The following is a 21,073-nucleotide window of genomic DNA, read 5'->3' on the forward strand; positions in this document are numbered from 1 at the left end:
TTGTAAAGGCTGGTTCCTCTGCTGGGAACGTCCCCTCCAACCTCTCCGTTTCCAGCCTAGCAGTGGGACATCTGGGCACGTCCCTCATCTCCACCGCTTTGAAAAATGTTCTCAGTCCCCCTGTGTATATCTAATAACACATCTATGGTGCCTATATTTTGGCACTGAATAAATAACCATTCACTCAATGAGAGAACACAGGTTAAGTGCTTGGAACAATGCCGGGAATAAGCTAAGAGTTTAATAAATAGCCCTCGTCATTAACATCATTCGTTCACTAGATTTGGAGTTTCTCAGGCTCTGTACGGTTCTCTCCGTCCACAGCAGCGAACACGGCAGACGCAGCCCCGACCAAGTCCCCCATCTTTAGGGCTTACGGTGAGGAGACAGCCCGGCCCCGCCCCGCGCTGGGACTACAAGTCCCAGAAGGCCGCGCGGCACCGGCCCCGCCCACACGCATGCGCGACGTCTTGCGCCGGGGGCCGCGAACGGGCGCCGGTGGCTGCGGCGGCTGCGGCCGGCAGCGGGGCGGGGCCGGCGGACGGCTGCTGCCTTTAGGGCGGGGCCGGCTCCCGCTCACTTCAGTCGGCCGTGGGCTAGCGGACGGCTAGGCTTCCGGCGCCCGTTTCTCTCGCTCGCTAGCTGTCTCGCGCGCCGAGTCGCGGCCGCCTTCTCTGCGCTCCCTGCGGGTCCCGAGCGCGGCGCCATGTCGGAGCCCGGGGGCGGCGGCGGCGGCGAGGACGGCTCGGCGGGCCTGGAGGTGTCGGCCGTGCAGAACGTGGCCGACGTGTCGGTGCTGCAGAAGCACCTGCGCAAGCTGGTGCCGCTGCTGCTGGAGGATGGCGGCGAGGCGCCGGCCGCGCTCGAGGCGGCGCTGGAGGAGAAGAGCGCCCTGGAGCAGATGCGCAAGTTCCTCTCGGACCCGCAGGTCCACACGGTGCTGGTGGAGCGCTCCACCCTCAAAGGTGCGGGGCCGGGGGCGGCCTCTGGGCTCGCACACGCCCCGCGGGCAGGTTCCGTGCGGAGGGCAGGCTCGGCAGGGTCCCCGCGGGCCTGACCCCGCCGGAAGAGCCCCCGTGGCTGCAGAGGCCGGGCCGCGCCCGGGGCCTCGCTCTCGCCACACCCCCTGCCAGGGCCCCGGGGGTGCCCCCTCCCTGGTCGCGGGAAGGCAGGAGAGTGCTCCTGTCCTGCCGGCACCCTAAACAATGGGGTCGCTTTGTCTGCTCGGGCCTCTCAAGATGGCCGAGTTGGGTGGAGACAGCGTCTCCCTGGGCTGAGGCGGGCGGAGGCCGCATCCCTGTCTCCAATGTCACATGGGCTTTTCGGTTTCGATTTGTGTCCGGGCCGAGCCGGCTCCGGGAGGAATGTATCCGGGGGAGACCCTTGGAGCCGTGGGCAGCCTGGATTCTGGCCCTTAGACCGTGGCGGGTCGGAAGGGAACCTTGGCGGGCAGGCGCCACAGCCCCTGCCTTTGAGGACCCAGGGGCGGAGGCCCACAGAACAGAATGACAGGGCCAGCCCGGGCCGCCTGCCGGGCATCCCTCTAGTACGGAGATGCTCTGACGTAGGTTTCCCTCTTGGTCCTCGGAGCATCCTTGCTGAATGGGTGTATCTCTCCGTTTTACACGTGAGGAAACTGAGGCTCAGGTTAAGCGTAGACTAGACTCAACATCTCCGTTTCCAGTCTGTTGCTTGTTTTCGCTGATCAGACCTTCTGTGTATTTGTGTAATGCTTAGATAATCCTGATAACCCTGTAGTATTTGAGTCTGATTTTGTAGATTAAAAGAATAAATAAATAAGACTCAGTTTAAGCACCTAGTGTGGGGAGGAGGCAAAAGGTTTGCATATTCCAGCTGTCTCCTCAAATAGTGACCTTCCAAAAGCAAGGCTAGATTAATCCTGAGAGTCTGGAGTTTGCCTGAGGGTTTCTGGTTGATTCTTTAAAGCCACTTTGTAGTTGATGGTGAGCAAATTCGAGGACCCCATGTAGGGTGTAGTCCATTTGGGAGGATATCCAAGTAAATCTTAAAGGTAGTATACCTAGGGATTGGGGATTGTCTGAAATGTTTGCCAGCAAGTTTGTTATAATTTCAAAAAATTGTGTGGTTCTCTTGTCAGTAGGAGAACCTGTATACAATCTGCCTCACCCCCAACACATACTTGTGTTTCTGATAGTTTGTTTCGTTCAAAGGTTATTCTGACTCAAAAGACGCTTCACTGTAGCCTTGGTTTCTACCAGAGGTTGGGAGAGTGTGAAGGAATACTTTTCTTAGATCCACATGGAATATTCAAAGCAAATAAGCCATTTGAGCATATTTAGAGTATTAACGTTGTTTAAGGTTGCTCACCGTTATGTTTGGGGTTATGTATTTCTTTACAGAAATCACTAGTGTTTTTAAAAAATAAAATTTAACTCATCTACTCTTCTTTCAAAAACATACATAGTCATCGTAGAAAATTTAAAGTATACAGATAAAATTAAAATCACCTAGAATCCTTTAACCCAGATATAACCACCGTCAGCATTTTGGCATATGTCTTTCTGGACATTTTTCAATGGATACACATTGTTTTATTAAAATAAATTTTAGTCTGCATTTTTAAAGTTATTGGATTTTGAGTAGTTTGACTATTGATAATTCTGATCATATTTTTATTGTATAGTTGCATATTGAAATCAGTGATTTTTTAACCTTGGGTCACAATTCCTTTTTATGAAAAAAATTTGTAAGTTTTGTTCTTTGCTTCTAGAGTGATCATCAGTAATTCACTTTTCTCAGACATCCTAGGATTGAATTTTGCTAAAATTAAAGGGGGCACAGGGGAGGGGGGGACTGTATTTTTGTGTATGCTTCACAGTGCAAATCATCTCTGTTTTCTTTATGCGTGAATTTTCTTCCTTTCAGCAAAACGAATATCCAGACATCCAAATCTTGGCTTCGTAATGACTTGCACTTTTGAAAGTTGACTAAGAAATGAGACTTATTTAAAATTGAAATCCTACCTCATTCTTATATTTATAAAAATCACTGAGGTATTTCTAGCAATTCAACCTGTCTATAATTTATTTTTCACTTACAAAAATCTAAGATTTTAAAATTAATTCATTTATGCTATATAGTCCCGTTGGTCTTATTAGCATGCTGGCTACAGTAGGAAAATAAGTACAGACCCATGACCCTTGGTAGGAGGGCTTTCTCCTGGGTGGTTTTTATGAATTAGCATTGACATTTGTACATTTAATCGAATATGTGCATCCAGTAGTTGATGAAAGTGAAAAGGTGGACTTACATTAATAGAGAAAACAGATCTGAATTGTTTAAACTGAATAAAGACCCTCCAAAACAATGAAGTCATATAATTTATTTAATGAGTGGGGAAATTACTTTTATTTATTTTATTCCCTTCTCTTCTTTTTATGGAAAGAAGTCTCCAAACACTTGTAATTGAATATAGAAGCAATTTTATATGAAGCCATATGTATTCCTTTTCTTTTTTTTTTAAGCTGCCCCATAAAACTTTTCTTGTTGTTAAAGTACAGCATTCCTCAAAGTATAGAATAAAGGTTGTAAATTTAACAGCTCATTTTGACAGTGAAGAAGTGGAGAGTCTGTGGAAGAGGGAATGTTGTTACAGTTTTTTTTTTTTTTTTAAAGATGACCGGTAAGGGGATCTTAACCCTGGCCTTTGTGCTGTCAGCACCACGCTCTCCCAAGTGAGCTAACAGGCCATCCCTATATAGGATCCGAACCCAGGGCCTTGGTGTTCTCAGCACCACACTCCTGAGTGAGCCATGGGCTGGCCCTGCAGTTCCTCATTTTAAAAAGAGAAATATTATTTCTGTAATTCCTGGCCTATAAGAAATAACTTTCTTTGTAGTATACTTAGAAAATTGTGACCAAATAGGTGCTCATTACATCATTAAGCATTTCACAATGTTAATAATGTTTTTGTAGTGCTTTTTACTTGAAGTGCAGTTTTTGTTGTGTTCTACTCCCATGGGAGTTTGGGTGGTGTAGGTAGGGACATAATAGTTATGCTTCAGTTTGCAGCTGGTGGAACTGATGGTTCTGCGACTTGCCTGTGCTCTCTAGCTTGTTAGTGACCAGACTGCTGGGATCTGGTGCTGGGAGAGCATTGTGTGTTTAACACTCAAGTGTATAAGGCTTGGACCTTAGTCTTTATGACCAAAAATAGTGGCAGCCCTTCGGTGAATACTTACTTAGGTTCAGAATTACAGTTTTTCCTCAGGCAGGTCATTTGGGGGTTTCACCTCCTTGTTGGTGCAGAGATGGCTAGGGATGGAATATGAAAGAAAACAGCTTTTTACAGTATTCAACTTCATAGAGATATAGCAGTGTGGAAAGGCTTATGGGAAATATTTTTGTGAGTTTTTAAAAATTGGTTTTCTGAGGATTTAATTTTCTTAAAGTATGAAGAAATGTAGTAGATTGATGACTCAGAAGTATAGTCTTAATTTCTGACCTTTGCTTAGCCTCCCCATATGATTTGTAAAATGGTTAATATATTAACAAGAAGAGTTTTCTATAAAACCATCTGGCCTCGCAGCACCGGAGGAGACCATCAGCCTGGGTTCTTAGTGTTCCAAGCTGTCACACTGTACAGGCCCTAACCCTTTATAGGACAAACCAGTCTGCAGCAAAGTACATTTGAATGTGTAGCATAGCATAGTGAATGAAATTTATGTACAGCAGAGGCAAAACAGTAATCACTTCTTTTTAAAAAGTAAGGACGGATGGAATTGTTGATCAGCATCGTAGAGTATCAGGTTGGAAATAGCAGGAGGGATTTAGTCCAGCCCTTGTCTTTCATGAATGAGAAAACTAAAACCCCAGGATTTTAAGACCCAGTTGGGAAAAGGATGTTTTAAGGAGGATTCTGAAACCTAAAAACTAATCTCTCTGCAATTTCTTGGTATCCATAAAAATGGGAGTGTTTGTTTTAATCTATTTTATGTCAATTATTTCTTTAGAATTAGTACTAACTTAAAAAGTACTAAGTTTTAAGTTTCTTAGGCATTAATAACTTTTTTTTTAATCCCTTATTTCTCTTTTTTTCTGGAAAATACAAAATGAATTTCAGTTTTACGTTATGTACAAATATTATTGGGGTTTAATGTTCCCTTCATACTTCTAAAAGTGTTACAATGGAAATCTTCAGGTTGGGAAGAAAACTCAGACTTTCTCACCATGTTCTTAGCAGGGAGTGGTTGTGGCAAAGAAGTCACAGCTCCCCAGAAGGAGGACGAAAGAGTAGACATCCAGGTGACAAGAGGAAGCACCAGAGATGGGCAAGGGGAAGAACTAACAACCACATGGGGAAAAAAGGGAAGGACATGTATGGTAGTGATCAACCAAAGTAATATGGTATTATTATGTTTTGGATTTTAAAGGGGGAAGAAGATGAAAGATAAAGAGAACCAGAGATGTGTAACAAGCAGTTTGGTAGTGCATGTGGGCCAGAAGAGATGAATGGCTTCATCCGCTAGACTGAGAAGAGACTTGCTCTGCAGCTGGGAGAAGGTTGGGAGGGAAGAGGAAATGAAGGAATGACCCAGGGTCTGGTACTTTACCAGTGTGTTTTATCCCTTTTCCAACTGCCCGTTCACCAGCCTTTGTGAAAACATGTCCTGTCTACTCAGGAGAGGGCAGTATAATTCTTAAAGCAATTGAACTTGCATCTTTTTAGTATTTCATTAAACAAGACATATGCTCACCTAATTCACAATGTAATGATACAGATCACTAGTAGTTTGAAATACATTAAACTAGTCTTTCAATAGAAGTATACACAGATTAGTGCTAAATGCTATTTTGAACATCTCTAGAAATTCAGTGAACTCAGAAAACCGGAGAAGTGTCCACAAGTCATTGTAACGTGTATTAGTTGCTTGTAGCACAAGAACTCATGAGGCAGGCGCAGTACTTTCTCTACTGGTACTTTGATTCTTTGACTGTATTAACAGGCAGTACAATATTGGCCCATTATTTACAAGAGTACTTCAAAAAGTTTGTGGAAAAATAGAATTAAAAGATAATACGAATCTTTCCATGGGAAAGATTTCCAGGACCCCTCATATCAACCAGTAACTTTATCAAGTATCAGGAAACTGATTCAAACTTTACCAGAAGTGGTATTACTGGATAAAACATGCAGATTGTGTTTGTTGTATGCTTCTGAATGAAACAGGACTGATAGCCTCTTTGTTAAGAATTAATAATCAAGTGTCTTTCCTCTGAACAATTTTTTTAAAACATTTCTACAAAACTAAAATGTCAAATTATTATTTGGAAGATGTAATAATTTTTAGAGATGTAATAATTTACAAAGAGGCAAAAAGGTTAAATTATTTGATGGCAATTCATAACGCCATAAATTCTGTAACTATAAATGAAAGTCTTACATGCTCAGACTTGATTTGATCTCTGTATTTATAAGGAACATGCATAAAAAGACCAATCTAAGATATATTCTATGACTGATTAATGATGACTTCTATAAGTTATTTTGTTATCAAGAGCAGTTAGAATTTAACAAAGCAGTAGGGAATATTTAGTTGCACTCTCATCTTTTGAAGATTATGTCATTGGGTGTGCCTTCCTGAGCCGAAGCAGCATTCTACTGCATTGCAGTATTCCTAGTGCAGAACTGGAGCGTTCGCCACCCAGCCGTGACTCATCGATTGGAATGGTGCCTAGTTCCCCTAACCCCGTTTGCATTAGGAAGTGCAGACAACGTGCTTGGAGGCTGTGTCTGGACTGTATACTTTCTACGTGATTTTATTTGTATAGGTGATGTCTTTATATAGAACTCCCAGATACCAGTTAACATTTGCCACTTTTATATTGCCTTTTTTTTTTTTTTTAAACAGATGACCGGTAAGGGGATCTTAATCCTTGACTTGGTGTTATCAGCACCACACTCCCAAGTGAGCCACGGTCTGGCCCTTATATTGCCATTTTTTTCCCTGAATCATTTGACAATTGGTTATAGACATGCCCCTTTATCCCTATTTCCTGGGAAGGAAGGAGTGATTCAAATTTAATATACCATTTAGTTGTGTCAGTAATTTCCTTTGGTGATTATAAAATGTTGTTGTTATTTTCTGTATATTATTTGGGTGTTATTTTTATGACATTTTATGTAAATCATAGAACAGTATTATGGAAAATTCCGAAAATTCAAGGAAGAGATGGCCAGTTAGCTCAGTTAGTTAGAGTGGGTGCCGATAACACCAGTGTCCAGAATTTCATCCCTGTACCGGCCAGCTGCCAAAAAAAAAAAAAGAAAAAATTGAGGGAGAACTGTTTCATAATTCCACCACCTTGATGACTGTTTCAGTTTGGGGGTATTGGTATTTTTTTATATTCTTTGTGTCTATGCTTTTTGTAGATTGAAGTTTTATAGATTGCAGTTATAATGTGTGGCTGGTTTCAGGCAGTATGATTTATCTTGTAGTTTAGCCACATGTGAGCGGTTAGAAAAATCGGTTGATTTGTTTAGTTTTGTTTTTATTAGTCATTTTTAAAAAATATCTAGGAAGTACCTGTCATACTAGAATGTTCTGCCAACTACTTTTTACTTCCCTTCCTAAAATTAAACCAAAAACAATAGTTTGAAGGACTTATTGTCTTCTTGATGGATATGCTAATATTTATGCTCCTTATTGTGAATTTTGTCTCGTAAAACTAACAAAGCAAATAGCTTTTGCTCAGACCCTGTACACCCAGATTTCATAGTTTTTAGCATTTAAAGAAACTTCATTGATCACCTAATACAGTATCCATCCCCTCCTCCACCACCCATTTTACATCTCACAAATTTGAAGCCCAGAATAAAATGACAGGACTTGGTCCTAGATCTTCTGACTGTTAAGTCGGTAGCCTTTTCTGTTACATCAAGACTTAAAAGTGAAGGTGAACCATATGTTAAATAATCATGTTGAAGTAATCCGTAGATTGTAATTTTTGCTAACACAGATATTTTATACAGTATGTCATTGCAAAGATAATTTGACTAGAACATTTAGGCATGAGGTGGATTAGTGCTAGATGTAGAGGTTTGGATTATTTTCCATTTTTACAAATTTTTTGATTTTTTAATTTTGATTTTTAATTATTTAGAAATTTGGTTCACATGCATCTTGAGGCTATCTTACTATTAAATTCCAGTAAACTTTTTTAAATGCCTAAAAAGTGTCGTGCTGTGTGGAATCTAGCATGGTCCCTGTCTTCCAAGAGCTCACAGTTGGGAAGGAAGATGGCATTCATAAACTGAACCTGGAGCAGACTCTGATAAGAGCTGTGATGGAGCAGAGGGAAGTCTAGGTGAATGCCTCCCAGTGGTCCTGGGGGTGTTTCTTGACAGCAGTTTTCTCATTTAGGGTTTGCATTGGGCCTGGCCTTGGTGAATATGAGTCATGCTGTGTACTGGTGAGGAGACTGGACTGTGGAATCACAGACTTCTGAAAGAATTTTTGCTTTGTTGCTTTCCAACCAAGTGTCTGTGGGCAATTTACTTATATTATTTACCTGGAAAACAAGGACAATAATAGCCATGTCAATCCCAAGGGTTAAGTGTATGATGTATGTAAAGTGCTTAGTAAAATAGCCTGTCACATGTTAAGTGCTGAGTAAACAACTGGGCAGAATATACTTGGGGGTGGTGGTGGAAAGTGACTTCTGTGTTTGGAGCACAGGGGGATGAGACTGTGGGGATGGGGTGGCAAGAACTTGGTAATAGCCAACACCAGCCAGCACTACCACAGGCCAGGCCCTGCTCTGGTGTTTCACATGTGTCAACTTGGTTAATCTTTCCAACAACCCAGGCATGCCAGAACCACCCCATTTTACAGACAAAGAAATGGAGGTGCAGAGAAGTTAACCACTATGCCCACGATCACACAGCAAATAAGTGACCAAGTCAGTAGTCAGAAAAAATGGGTTGGAAGGGAAAAATAAGTAGCACCAAGTCAGGTTGGGGTGGGGTGAGGATAATCCTTCTCTAAGCAGTTGATAAATAAGAAATTGGAAACATTTATAAGAATTTGATTCAATGTTTATTATGATTTGTAGAGGATGTTGGTGATGAAGGAGAAGAAGAAAAAGAATTCATTTCCTATAACATCAACATAGACATTCATTATGGGGTTAAGTCCAACAGGTGAGTAGTAAGAATATGTTATTATCTCAGATTTAAATTTGTGAAAGCTAATGTAAATCTTAATTGACTCAGATGAGCACATTAAGAAAACACTCAAAAGTTTTTTGTTGTTTAAATTCTGTATCTTGTCTTTGGTTTCATGTCTTCAAATTAAGAGGATTTCCAAGTCAATAGAAATTCTAAACTATTTTTATTTTAATTGTCATAATATTCATCTTAAGTTTGAGCTATAATGTACTTAGAAGGTCTAATAATACTCTCAGATTACAGTTGGTTCTCCACATCTTCAGGTTCTGCGTTGGTGGATTCAACCAACCATGGATCCAAAATATTTTTCAAAAAATAAAAAATAACAATTCAACAATAAAAAATAATACAAATAAAAACCATATAGTATAACCCCTATTTACATGGTATTTGCATTATATTAGGTATTATAAGTAATCTAGAGATGATTTAAAGTATACAGAACAATGTTGTATAAGTTATATGCAAATACCACACCATTTTATATAAAGATCTTGAACATTTATGGCTTGGTCCTGGAACCAAGCCCTGGCAGACAATGAGGGACAACTGCATATCTGATTTTTCATTATTCCCAGTAATTAGTAAACATTCTTTTGTAAAGGTCTGATTCTTTTTAGGATAAATCCTGAAGATATCATTACTAGTTTAGATGCAAAGTATCATTAAAGTTTTTAATTGCATGTTACCAGATTTCCCACCTTCCAGAAAGGTTGTACCAATCTATACTCAAATAGACATATCCACATTTAAATATGTAAATGTTATAATTGATTCTGCATTGGTTTTTAAAAAAAATTATTTTGAGTAATTTCAGGGTTACAGCCAAGCCACATGAATAGTATGTAGACCTCCCAGATATCAGTTGTTAACATTTGCCACTTTTATATTGCCATTTTTTCTCCCGAATCATTTGACAATCGATTATAGACGACATGCTCCTTTATCCCTATTTTTTGGGAACAAGAACATTCTCGTTCATAGCCTCAGTACAATTACCAAATTCTGGAAATGTGGTATTGCTACAATATTATTCTCTAATTGCAGTAATTGTTCAGATTGTCTCAGTAATGCCCCTTATAGTAATTCTCCCCTGATCCAGAATCCAATCCAGGATCACACTTTACCTTTAGTGTCCTGTATTTCTAATCTCCTTTCGTCTGTAGCAGTACCTTAGCCTTTCTGTGTCTTTCATTACACTGACATTTTTGACAAGTACAAACCAGTGGTTTTATGGAACCTCCCTCAGTTGGGTTTGTCTGGTGTTTCTCTGTGATTAGATTCAGGTTATACATTTTTAGCAGGAATAGTATAGTGACTTTGTTCCTTCTAAATGTGTTACAACAGGAAACTTTTTAGACTAATATGAAGTATTTTGTATAACGTATTAACCTGGGAACTAGAAAATTCAAATATTATTATTTATCTTTGAGCCGTTAATTCATCCAACTTTGAGCACAGTATGGCAGTAGTTATAGAATGGTACACAAAGAAATAAAACCTGGTTCCTATTCCCAAGAAGCTTTTGTGGTCTTTGGGGAAAAGTTTGGCAGGTACACAACCAACCATGACACTTGGAAAAATACCACGGAAACATGGGGATTGGAGAGATTGCTCTGAGTAGGGAAAGCCCCGTGAAAGAGGTCATGCTGGAATTGAATTTTTAGTATTACCTCGAATTTCAGCAGATGAATATAGATTTCTTAAGCAAAAACACAAAGCACATGATATGTTTAGGGAATGGAACGTCTAGTTTAAATGGTGTCTTAGGGTGGAAGAGGGCGTGTAGCAGGAGGTGAAACTGGAAGAGTTGGTTAGGGCCAGGCTAAGGGGAGCCTGAAATACCGTCTTGTCACTTCAGCCTGTGAGTGACTTTTGTTTATTGAAGCTGACAGGTGACTTAGTGCAATAAATGAATGATACAAATTAGTATAAGATCAGATTTAAGTACATCTTGGCTTGTAACTTGCAGTTGCTAAGACAGGTTATTTTTAGGTCAAGATTATGAATTCAACCCGTATATGAGACGGGTTAACTTTGCCTGGTATCATGGTCACATGCTATAACCATAACCTTGATTCAGTAGTTCTCACATAATAAGAAAGACAAGCAACACATTTCACTATTAGGAAAGCAACAGTTTAGTCTATTCTTAATATGATTTTTAAATTAAACATTCAAATGAAATTTTTATTAGTATGCAACACAAAGAAGGCTACAGTTATTACGACTGATTAAGAATAAGACTGTCTAATTTCTTCTTTTGCTTTCTTTTTAGCTTGGCATTCATTAAACGTACTCCTGTAATTGATGCAGATAAACCAGTATCTTCTCAACTCCGAGTCCTCACACTCAGTGAAGACTCACCATATGAAACGTTGCATTCTTTCATTAGCAATGCGGTCGCTCCTTTTTTTAAATCCTATATCAGAGAGTCTGGCAAGGCAGACAGGTAAAAACCATTTTCCTTCTGTGGTTTGAATGTTGTATTTCACTTAGTGTTCACAAGATGGTGTGGAAGATGATGTAAAACTCAGGAATTAGGAGGGTAAAGCTTTCTTGGCAAATCAAAAGGATATAAATCCTTTGCATTAATAATTATGTATATTATTAATATTTGGCAGATCTGAAATAATAGAATCTCTTTGGAGACCAATAACACTGAATTTGGAGGTGTTTGTATTGTTTTAGGGATGGTGATAAAATGGCCCCTTCAGTTGAAAAAAAGATTGCAGAACTTGAAATGGGACTCCTTCACTTGCAGCAAAATATTGAAATTCCAGAGATCAGCCTGCCAATTCATCCAATTATTACAAATGTTGCAAAACAGTGCTATGAACGTGGAGAAAAGCCAAAAGTTACAGACTTTGGTGATAAGGTTGAAGACCCAACTTTTCTCAATCAATTACAATCTGGAGTTAACCGCTGGATTCGAGAAATTCAAAAAGTAAGAGCACAGTATTGAAAGTTACCATGTAAAATACATCAGTCTTTGATATATGTGGGAAAACAGATACGAGTTTTTGTCGGTGGGGTAAATTCTGTGATTTTTCTAGTGATACTTCGTCTTGGTCCTGGGAATGCTCAATGCAGGACCAGTGTTGGTCTGGGTAGAGTGGTCAGGGTACAATTTGAGATTGTTTAAATAGTAACCCTGCGAAAACATTAATCTCAGAAGTCTCATACCTTTGATTTCAAATCAAACCACTTTTAATTTACAGAGAAAGAAATCTACGTGAAATTTAAAAATTAAGTGTAATGCATGTGTTTTGTTTGGTTGGTTGGTTTTTGATGGCTGGCTGGTACAGAGATCCAAATCCTTGACCTTGATGTTTATCAACACCATCCTCTAACCAACTGAGCTAACCAGCCAGTCTGTAATGCATGTGTTTTGTTCATGATACTTTTTCTGCCTTTGTTTAAATAGTGAATACCCTTGAATGTTATTTATCTTCAAAGGTAACCAAACTTGATCGAGATCCTGCATCAGGAACTGCCTTACAGGAAATTAGCTTTTGGCTAAACTTGGAGCGTGCATTATACCGCATCCAAGAGAAACGAGAGAGTCCAGAAGTACTACTGACTCTGGACATCTTGAAACACGGCAAGCGTTTCCATGCCACCGTCAGTTTCGACACTGATACAGGTAACAACTAGAACTAATCATCTGATCAGTAAGTTATTAACCTGGCTTTTGTGAGATCTTATTCAGTAATTTAGATGAACACTAATAGATGTGTTATCTTTAACTATTTTATCTCTTGTATCTTGTCTCATCTTTCCCTCTATTCTAGGTAATGAAAATTATTTTTCACATGCATATCTTTACCTTCAGGGGTTTTGAGAACATGAGACAGTTTCTGGGCCTGTGTATAGTGAGCCCTGGGAGTTTCCCTCCTGTTTGGTTCCTTGAGTAGGCTGTACTTTTTGGTATAATATATAGTCAAGTGTGCTTTTGACAGTCCAAGCAGGAAGATGATTTAAGTTAAGCAGAAGTTATTTGCCCAAGGGGCTGTGGAAGGAGAGCTGGTCCGCACTGCTTTCTCCTCTTCTTTTTTCACCTGCGCCTTTCTCTTTTGCTCTGCCTTCCTGCCTATTCTCATAACTGGTCAAAATAAATTTAGTTTTCTGTGTGCAGAGCAGGGTGAGTGATTAGCATGTACTAGGCACACAAATGTTTGAAGGACCAGGCATTGTTAGCTGTTTCTGTACAACTCTGTGCCCACAGAGACATGTCAGAACAAGTAATTAAGGCAGCAGCAGTTGTCGTGTTCTTCTCCCTGCTCCCCAAAGAAGGTGTGGTACCAGCATTTTAAATGTTGGAGGAAATTCCAAGTAGAAACCTTCCAGTTTCTTTGATCACATTGCACACGTTACCTGGGCATTTACTAATGCTGAAATGTACACCTTGTATACCTTGTCATCATCTTTTTTTTTTTTTTTCCAAACACCTCTGTACCCTTTATTTCTTTCCTAATACTTTTTTCTATCTTACGCCAGACGAAGTCAAGAAATAGATGAGGACATGGGTGCTTCTGTGATTCCATGTCCATAATAACTCACTGACCTAACTCGAGCTGTGGGTATAAGGTTTAAATTTTAGTGTTCTCAAAGGTGATAAAATTTTAGTTTTTCTAAATTTAATTGTTGTTGTTAGAACATTTAGAGAAGGAAAGCGAGAAAAGATAAAATCTATGAGACTACCACCCACAACCTTTAGAATGTGTATGAGTTGACCCATAGTCTTAAAAAAGCAAAAATGGGACCACACTAGAACCACACTAGAATTATCCTGTTAATAACATGTTCTTTTTTCAAATATCACAGATAGTTTACATGTCACTAAATCTTTTACAACATCAAAATGTTCCACTTGTATCTTACTTTAATTGTTTTATTACTTTACATGAAAATCGTTATTTGTTTCTCTGTTAATCCAGGTCTAAAACAGGCTTTGGAAACTGTGAATGACTACAATCCTCTGATGAAAGATTTCCCGCTGAATGATTTGCTGTCTGCCACTGAGCTAGACAAAATACGGCAGGCGCTTGTGGCAATTTTTACCCATTTGAGAAAGATTCGAAACACAAAATATCCCATCCAGAGGGCACTGCGTTTGGTGGAAGCAATTTCAAGAGACTTGAGTTCTCAATTACTCAAAGTATTGGGCACTAGAAAATTGATGCATGTTGCTTATGAAGAATTTGAAAAAGTAAGTTTTAATATATTAGAAAACCCAACCTCAGGGCTTTGAGATGAAAATATGCTTTAGTAATAAGCTTGCTTTCTAAATTATATCCTAGGTTATGGTAGCATGCTTTGAAGTTTTTCAGACTTGGGATGATGAATATGAGAAACTTCAGGTGTTGTTAAGAGACATTGTCAAAAGAAAAAGGGAAGAAAATCTGAAGATGGTGTGGCGTATCAATCCTGCTCATAGGAAGCTTCAGGCTCGCCTTGATCAGATGAGAAAGTTTAGACGCCAGCACGAACAGCTGAGAGCTGTCATCGTCAGGGTCCTAAGGCCACAGGTATGATTTGCATTCTAAACATTTGTACATGCATTGTTTCAATGCTTTTTTTAAAAGAATTAACTACTTCTATTTTACCCTGAGTACTTTAGCTCCATTTTTGTCTTGGCACTATCATCTTTAAGATCTAGTGATCCTGTATTACATCGTTTCAATCCAAACCCTTAATGTTCTCCATCCACTCATCCCTTCCACCATCTTGCATGGTCTCTAGCGCCGGACATCCTGGGTTTAAGTCCTGATTCCACCATTTATTAGCTACATTACCTGAACACATTCTTTAACTTCTTTTTCTCAGTCTTCATCTACAAAATGGATAATTGCATGTGTCTGAGATTTATTAAAAGAATTAAATGACTCTTCTTTGTATATGCTGTTTTTCTCTTGTGAATTTGCCTTCTTCAATTCTTTTCTTTCTTTAAGAAACCTACTGCAACAAAACTGTATTGTCAGAAAATCTTTATAGAGCCAAGTTAAAATATACTCATAATGTTTTACTTAGCTTTGTTGAACGGTGGTTGTAAAACGTTTGAGTAAAGGTTTAAAAACCTGTTGCTGACTGTTAATTTTTGTGTGGTGCATATAACAAAATTAAAATCTTCATTTGGTAAACATTTTTTTGTTACAAATTTTTCTCTTTTAGGTCACAGCAGTTGCACAGCAGAATCAAGGAGAGGTACCTGAACCCCAAGATATGAAAGTAGCTGAGGTTCTCTTTGATGCTGCTGATGCGAACGCTATTGAGGAAGTAAACCTTGCTTACGAGAACGTCAAGGAGGTAGATGGGCTAGATGTTTCCAAAGAAGGCACAGAAGCTTGGGAGGCTGCAATGAAGAGATACGACGAGAGGATTGACAGGGTGGAGACCCGGATCACAGCTCGCCTTCGAGATCAACTTGGCACAGCCAAGAATGCTAACGAGATGTTTAGGATTTTCTCCAGGTTCAATGCACTGTTTGTCAGGCCTCATATCCGTGGAGCTATTCGTGAATACCAGACTCAGCTGATCCAGCGTGTAAAAGATGACATCGAATCTCTTCACGACAAGTTCAAGGTCCAGTATCCACAAAGTCAGGCTTGTAAGATGAGTCATGTTCGTGATTTGCCTCCTGTGTCAGGGTCTATCATCTGGGCTAAACAGATCGACAGACAGCTGACTGCCTACATGAAACGCGTGGAAGATGTCCTTGGCAAGGGCTGGGAGAATCATGTGGAAGGCCAGAAGCTGAAGCAGGATGGAGACAGCTTCCGCATGAAGCTCAACACCCAAGAAATCTTTGATGACTGGGCGAGGAAGGTGCAGCAGCGCAACCTCGGGGTCTCGGGGCGCATTTTCACCATCGAGAGCACTCGGGTTCGGGGCCGAACTGGAAACGTCCTTAAGTTAAAAGTTAACTTTCTTCCTGAGATTATCACACTTTCAAAAGAAGTCCGCAACCTCAAGTGGCTTGGTTTCCGAGTCCCACTGGCTATTGTGAACAAGGCTCATCAAGCAAACCAGCTTTACCCGTTTGCCATCTCACTGATCGAAAGTGTCCGTACCTACGAACGGACCTGTGAGAAGGTGGAGGAGCGGAACACCATTTCGCTTTTGGTAGCTGGCTTGAAAAAGGAGGTGCAGGCTTTGATCGCAGAAGGCATTGTATTGGTGTGGGAGTCCTACAAACTTGACCCATACGTACAGCGCTTAGCAGAGACTGTCTTCAACTTCCAAGAAAAGGTGTGTTCTAGTTCAGTCCTCAAGTGTCCTTAAGGACACTTGAATTACACATAGCAATAGGTAACTCAGAACGTTAGTTCTCCCATAGAAGGCACGCATGGCTCACGCAGCATAAGGCCATGTGAGCTCAGAGGGAGAAGGAGCCATTTACTGGCCATCCTGTTTGATGGGGTTTAGGCTTTAGGGAGGCCATTAAGTAACACCCTGTGTTTAGAAACCAATAGAGTGAAGGACCCAGGAGTCTGGCAGAGCTTCCTTACTAACACAGCTGAACATGGAGAACATGGCTTCAGATCTGCAGCCACAAGCACTTGCTAATGATCCACCACAGATGTAGACTTCCTTCCCAGTCTCTAGCACAGCTGGACATTTGTAGACCTCCTGGCCCAGAGGCTGCTGCTGCGAGCAGACTAGTGCCTGCACCTGGTGCACAGGCTGACCCCAAGGGCAGAGGACAGGCTGAGGGAGCACATTTACTTCCATCTTACCCATCCCATGAGCCAGGAGTAAGTAAGGGGAGAGAAGCCAATGTGTTCCATACGTTTCCTGTCCTTCTGTGAGGACTTGGGAGTGGGGAAGAGTTCTCACCCCAACAACTAGGAATAGCTATTTATGGACGAACTTCTCTGCATCAAGCATTTGTTAACTAACTGGGGAAAATGTGTATAAAAATAAAGGAATAGAGCGAGTAGGTGTTATAAATATTTAATATGCCTTCCTTCAGGTGGATGATCTGCTGATTATTGAAGAAAAAATAGACCTGGAGGTCCGTTCCTTGGAAACATGTATGTATGATCATAAGACTTTCTCAGAGATCTTGAACAGAGTCCAGAAAGCAGTGGATGACTTAAACCTGCACTCCTACTCCAATTTGCCCATCTGGGTCAACAAGCTTGATATGGAGGTAAGGGGTGGGATTTATTAGAGTTTTTCATTTTTCTACTGCTGACACAGGAGTGCACCCTGTTCAGTAAGTTTATTGGTTTGTCACTGAAAAGAATTTTTCCTTAGAAATTTTCTGTGATCACCTAATTCTTCTCCAGAATCCCATTTAACTAATGACAGCTGAACTGCAATGCTGTGTGTCAGTGCTTATGCCAATTCTAAGTTGGGAGCGTGGAGTTGTGACAGAGGAAGAGTTCCCTCATTTGCTGGCTATTTGACGATTGCCTGTTTGCCCTTCCCTGGCCCTCTCGGGATGTAGGTTACTTTCCCAGCCCTCCAGGCATCCTCTGACAATGCTGCTCCCCGCCCCCCCTCAGTTTAGAAGAAAGCCCCAGACACAAAACACTTCTTATTCCTTGTCTCGAGGACCTTGGCCCACCTCTGTAGGGTGGTGAAGTGTGTATTTGAAGCACACTTTGCAGATCCATACGACTTTGTTCACTGGTGGACTTTAGGGAGCGTATCAGCAGAACGTCTTGAGAAGGAGGATGTTTTCTAGCAGAGGTTACAGGTTACACTTGGTCAGTTCCCAAGCTGTTTGTGTTTTTTTTTCTTTCTCTCCCTTTTTTAAAATGGATCAATAAGTTGCAGTGTATCCACACACCGGGACGTGAACAGAGTGAAAGTTGACAAACCCACTCCCTTGAACGCACAGACGGTCTGAAAGTCCCTGTTTTTGTGACAGCAGCCCTCACCACATTCCCAGGACAGTTTTGTGGCCCCAGGCAGACTGTTGACAAAGGCATACAGACATTCTATTCATAAGAAATTTGCTTCATTCTAGATTAGAGAGAAGACTTTCTCCTTTACTAATTGTTAAAATGGTTTGATCTCCAAATTATACTTTTTCTAGTTTTATCTCTGAGGCTGCCAAGGAAACACTTTTGTGAATTTTCTCTTGAACAAATATCAAGACCTTAACTGCATCTGCTGCATTTGGACTAGTATCCATGTCACTGTTTTACAAGTTGGGAGGATTGGTGGTTCAGCACAAAGGTGGAGGATACAGTCTTAACAGATCAGTTACCTGAGGCTGGGAGAAAGTGACACAGTGAGACTCTTGAGAACAGAGAGATGAAGGGTGCAGTTAGCAACTTTACCTTTGACATGAAACACTTACTGTTTTCTAATTAACATGCTTTCTGAGCTTTTGGAAGAAATACCGTTCTCTGACACTTCCTTCTCTGTAGATTGAAAGAATATTGGGCGTTCGTCTACAAGCTGGCCTAAGAGCTTGGACCCAGGTTCTTCTTGGACAAGCTGAAGATAAAGCAGAAGTTGACATGGATACAGATGCTCCACAAGTTAGTCACAAGCCTGGCGGAGAGCCAAAGATCAAAGTGAGTATTTCCCGTGATGTCCTATTTGCTAGTAAGTAAAATTCTCCCCTTAAAAAGTACCTATGAGGGGCCGGCCCATGGCTCACTTGGGAGAGTGTGGTGCTGATAATACCAAGGCCTTGGGTTTGGATCCCTATATAGGGATGGCCAGTTGGCTCACTTGGGAGAGCGTGGTGCTGACAACACTAAGTCAAGGGTTAAGATCCCCTTACCGGTCGTCTTTTGAAAAAGAAAAAAAAATGTACCTATGAAAAAGTCACTTTTCAGTGAAAAGAACTGACAGACCACATCTTAACCAGGTGATGAAGATTAACATCACCAGCGATATTATGTGGGTATCTCATTACACTCTGACGTGTAATGAGAAATGCAGTTTACTTCTGCATACCCCAGATCCTTCAATCTTATTTTAATCATGAGAGAAACATACAAACCCACATTGAGAGTCAGTCTAAAAAGTACCTGATCAGTGCTCTTCCAAAGCGTCACAGTCATGAAAGACAAGGAAAAACACAAAGTTTCACAGATTGGAAGGAATTAAAGAGATGTGATAACTAAATGTAATATAGTATCAGTTAGATCCTGGGAAACCTGACTGGAGTCTGTATTTTAGTTAATAGAATCGTGTTAATGTTTATATCACTGTATCATGTAAGGTGTTAACATGAGGGAAAGCTGGCAAAAAGGTCTATGGAAACTCTGTACTTTCTTTGCAACTCTCCTGTAAGTCCAAAATAATTTCAAGAAAAGTCTTTAAAAAAGTGAAAAATAAATTTTAGAAAAAAATTTGCACTGGGAGAAAAAAATTCTACTTACCAAGCGTACGTATGCAATAAGTTATTTCAAAAACTAAGGACAATCCGCCACAAGTAAATTTCAGGCTATGGCACTAAATTATCTGCACTGTCTTAAGAAAAGTCTAAATCTAGTCCCGTGGAGGAGCGCAGCAGTGCAGCGGTCACCACACTGGGCAGCAATCTGTGTCTCCAAGCCACTCCTTTCCCACTTGTGTGGAGAAGAGCTCAGCTGGAGTTTAACAAGCTTTCTAGAGAATTCAGTAATTCCTTTCATTAGAACTATGCAAGTGGGTCCTGTCTGCTGCTGTGAGTGGTGTTATAAAGGTGTCCACCTTATAGTAATTCATAAGACATGCATTTGTCTTTTGTGTTTAACAGTGTTTGTATATCAGTGTTTATTTACCAGTAAAAAGGCCTCACAAAACAGAAGCCTGGAAGAACTGTGCAAGTAAAAACTTTGATCTGGGAGAAACAATTGGCTTTTTTTTCCTACCCAAACTTTACCTTTCCTTTTTTTTCTCTTAATGCTTGAAAAATGTTTTCATTTTTGAATATTACAGGTATTCATCCTTAGAGCATACTTTTAAAAATACTGCGTCCCAAAAAAGCAAATGGAAGTGTCTAAGTCAGTACCATTATCTAGAGGGAACTGAGTTGGAATTCTTGGTTAGCTTAAACCACTGACAGGTGGTACAGACTTACCTCAACTGGTTCAACCTGGTCAGTGCAGTGTGTGCCTGACAGCTAATGCCTGCCTCCTGTCACTGCATCGGGGGCTCTTGAGATCTGACGTCTCAAGGTCATTACATCAAGAGGTTGTCGTGTAGTCAGATCAGATGGTATGTCATTGAGCACTTGTGTGTTTGGCACCTGGGCACTGGCGGCCCCTGGAGAAGGTGAAGCAGCACTAGCCCTCTGACTTTTTATGATCTTGGGATGGAAGGTAGGGGGTGAGAGAGCACAAATCACAAACATGAAATTATATGAGACCTCATCTAATAATAAGTGACAGACTTTGTGGTTCAGACTGAAGTAGTTTGATAATTTAGAGAGAGAAGGTGTTAAGTATCAAAACCATTTTATTGAAATAGGTTGCTGAGTGAAAAATGAAACCTTTCTTTTACAGAATGTTGTTCATGAGCTCAGAATAACCAATCAGGTAATCTATTTGAATCCACCAATTGAAGAGTGCAGGTACAAGCTGTACCAGGAAATGTTTGCCTGGAAGATGGTTGTGCTGTCCCTCCCCAGGATCCAGAGTCAGAGGTACCAGGTAAGCCTTCCAGGGACTCGAAGCACACACCTCTCCTGGGCTCTGTGATGCCACTTCTCTATGGCGCCTTGTTAAATAAGCTGTTTTCAAACTCCAGCCTCCAGGTTCAACATCCTGAGGGAGAGCTAGAGGAGGCTTTGTGTGACCTGATTTTTTTTCCAAAGTTACTTGGCATTTGTAGCTTGGTTTTAGTGGTCTGTTAGAAATTCTCTCCATGAGCTTCATTGGGAATCTTAATTCCTGCTTCTCTCCCCTC

At 40.7% G+C, this 21,073-nt stretch overlaps 1 protein-coding gene across 1 annotated transcript in view; it reads left to right on the forward strand.

Annotated features, from left to right (window-relative positions):
- The first annotated feature begins 492 nt into the window (after window positions 1–492).
- The window catches only part of DYNC1H1 (dynein cytoplasmic 1 heavy chain 1), a 70,796-nt gene continuing 50,215 nt past the window's right edge, over window positions 493–21,073 (forward strand). Inside the window, exons 1-11 of the mRNA XM_063090530.1 lie at window positions 493–965; window positions 9,097–9,184; window positions 11,490–11,663; window positions 11,903–12,158; window positions 12,671–12,857; window positions 14,152–14,423; window positions 14,515–14,742; window positions 15,386–16,462; window positions 17,187–17,366; window positions 18,598–18,747; window positions 20,671–20,817. Of these exons, the coding sequence (XP_062946600.1) occupies window positions 707–965; window positions 9,097–9,184; window positions 11,490–11,663; window positions 11,903–12,158; window positions 12,671–12,857; window positions 14,152–14,423; window positions 14,515–14,742; window positions 15,386–16,462; window positions 17,187–17,366; window positions 18,598–18,747; window positions 20,671–20,817 (3,018 nt within the window). The 5' untranslated portion in view covers window positions 493–706. The remainder of the gene's footprint in view (window positions 966–9,096; window positions 9,185–11,489; window positions 11,664–11,902; window positions 12,159–12,670; window positions 12,858–14,151; window positions 14,424–14,514; window positions 14,743–15,385; window positions 16,463–17,186; window positions 17,367–18,597; window positions 18,748–20,670; window positions 20,818–21,073) is intronic.

Source organism: Cynocephalus volans, chromosome 3 (genome assembly GCF_027409185.1).
Source record: "Cynocephalus volans isolate mCynVol1 chromosome 3, mCynVol1.pri, whole genome shotgun sequence".
Taxonomy (NCBI): Eukaryota; Metazoa; Chordata; class Mammalia; order Dermoptera; family Cynocephalidae; genus Cynocephalus; species Cynocephalus volans.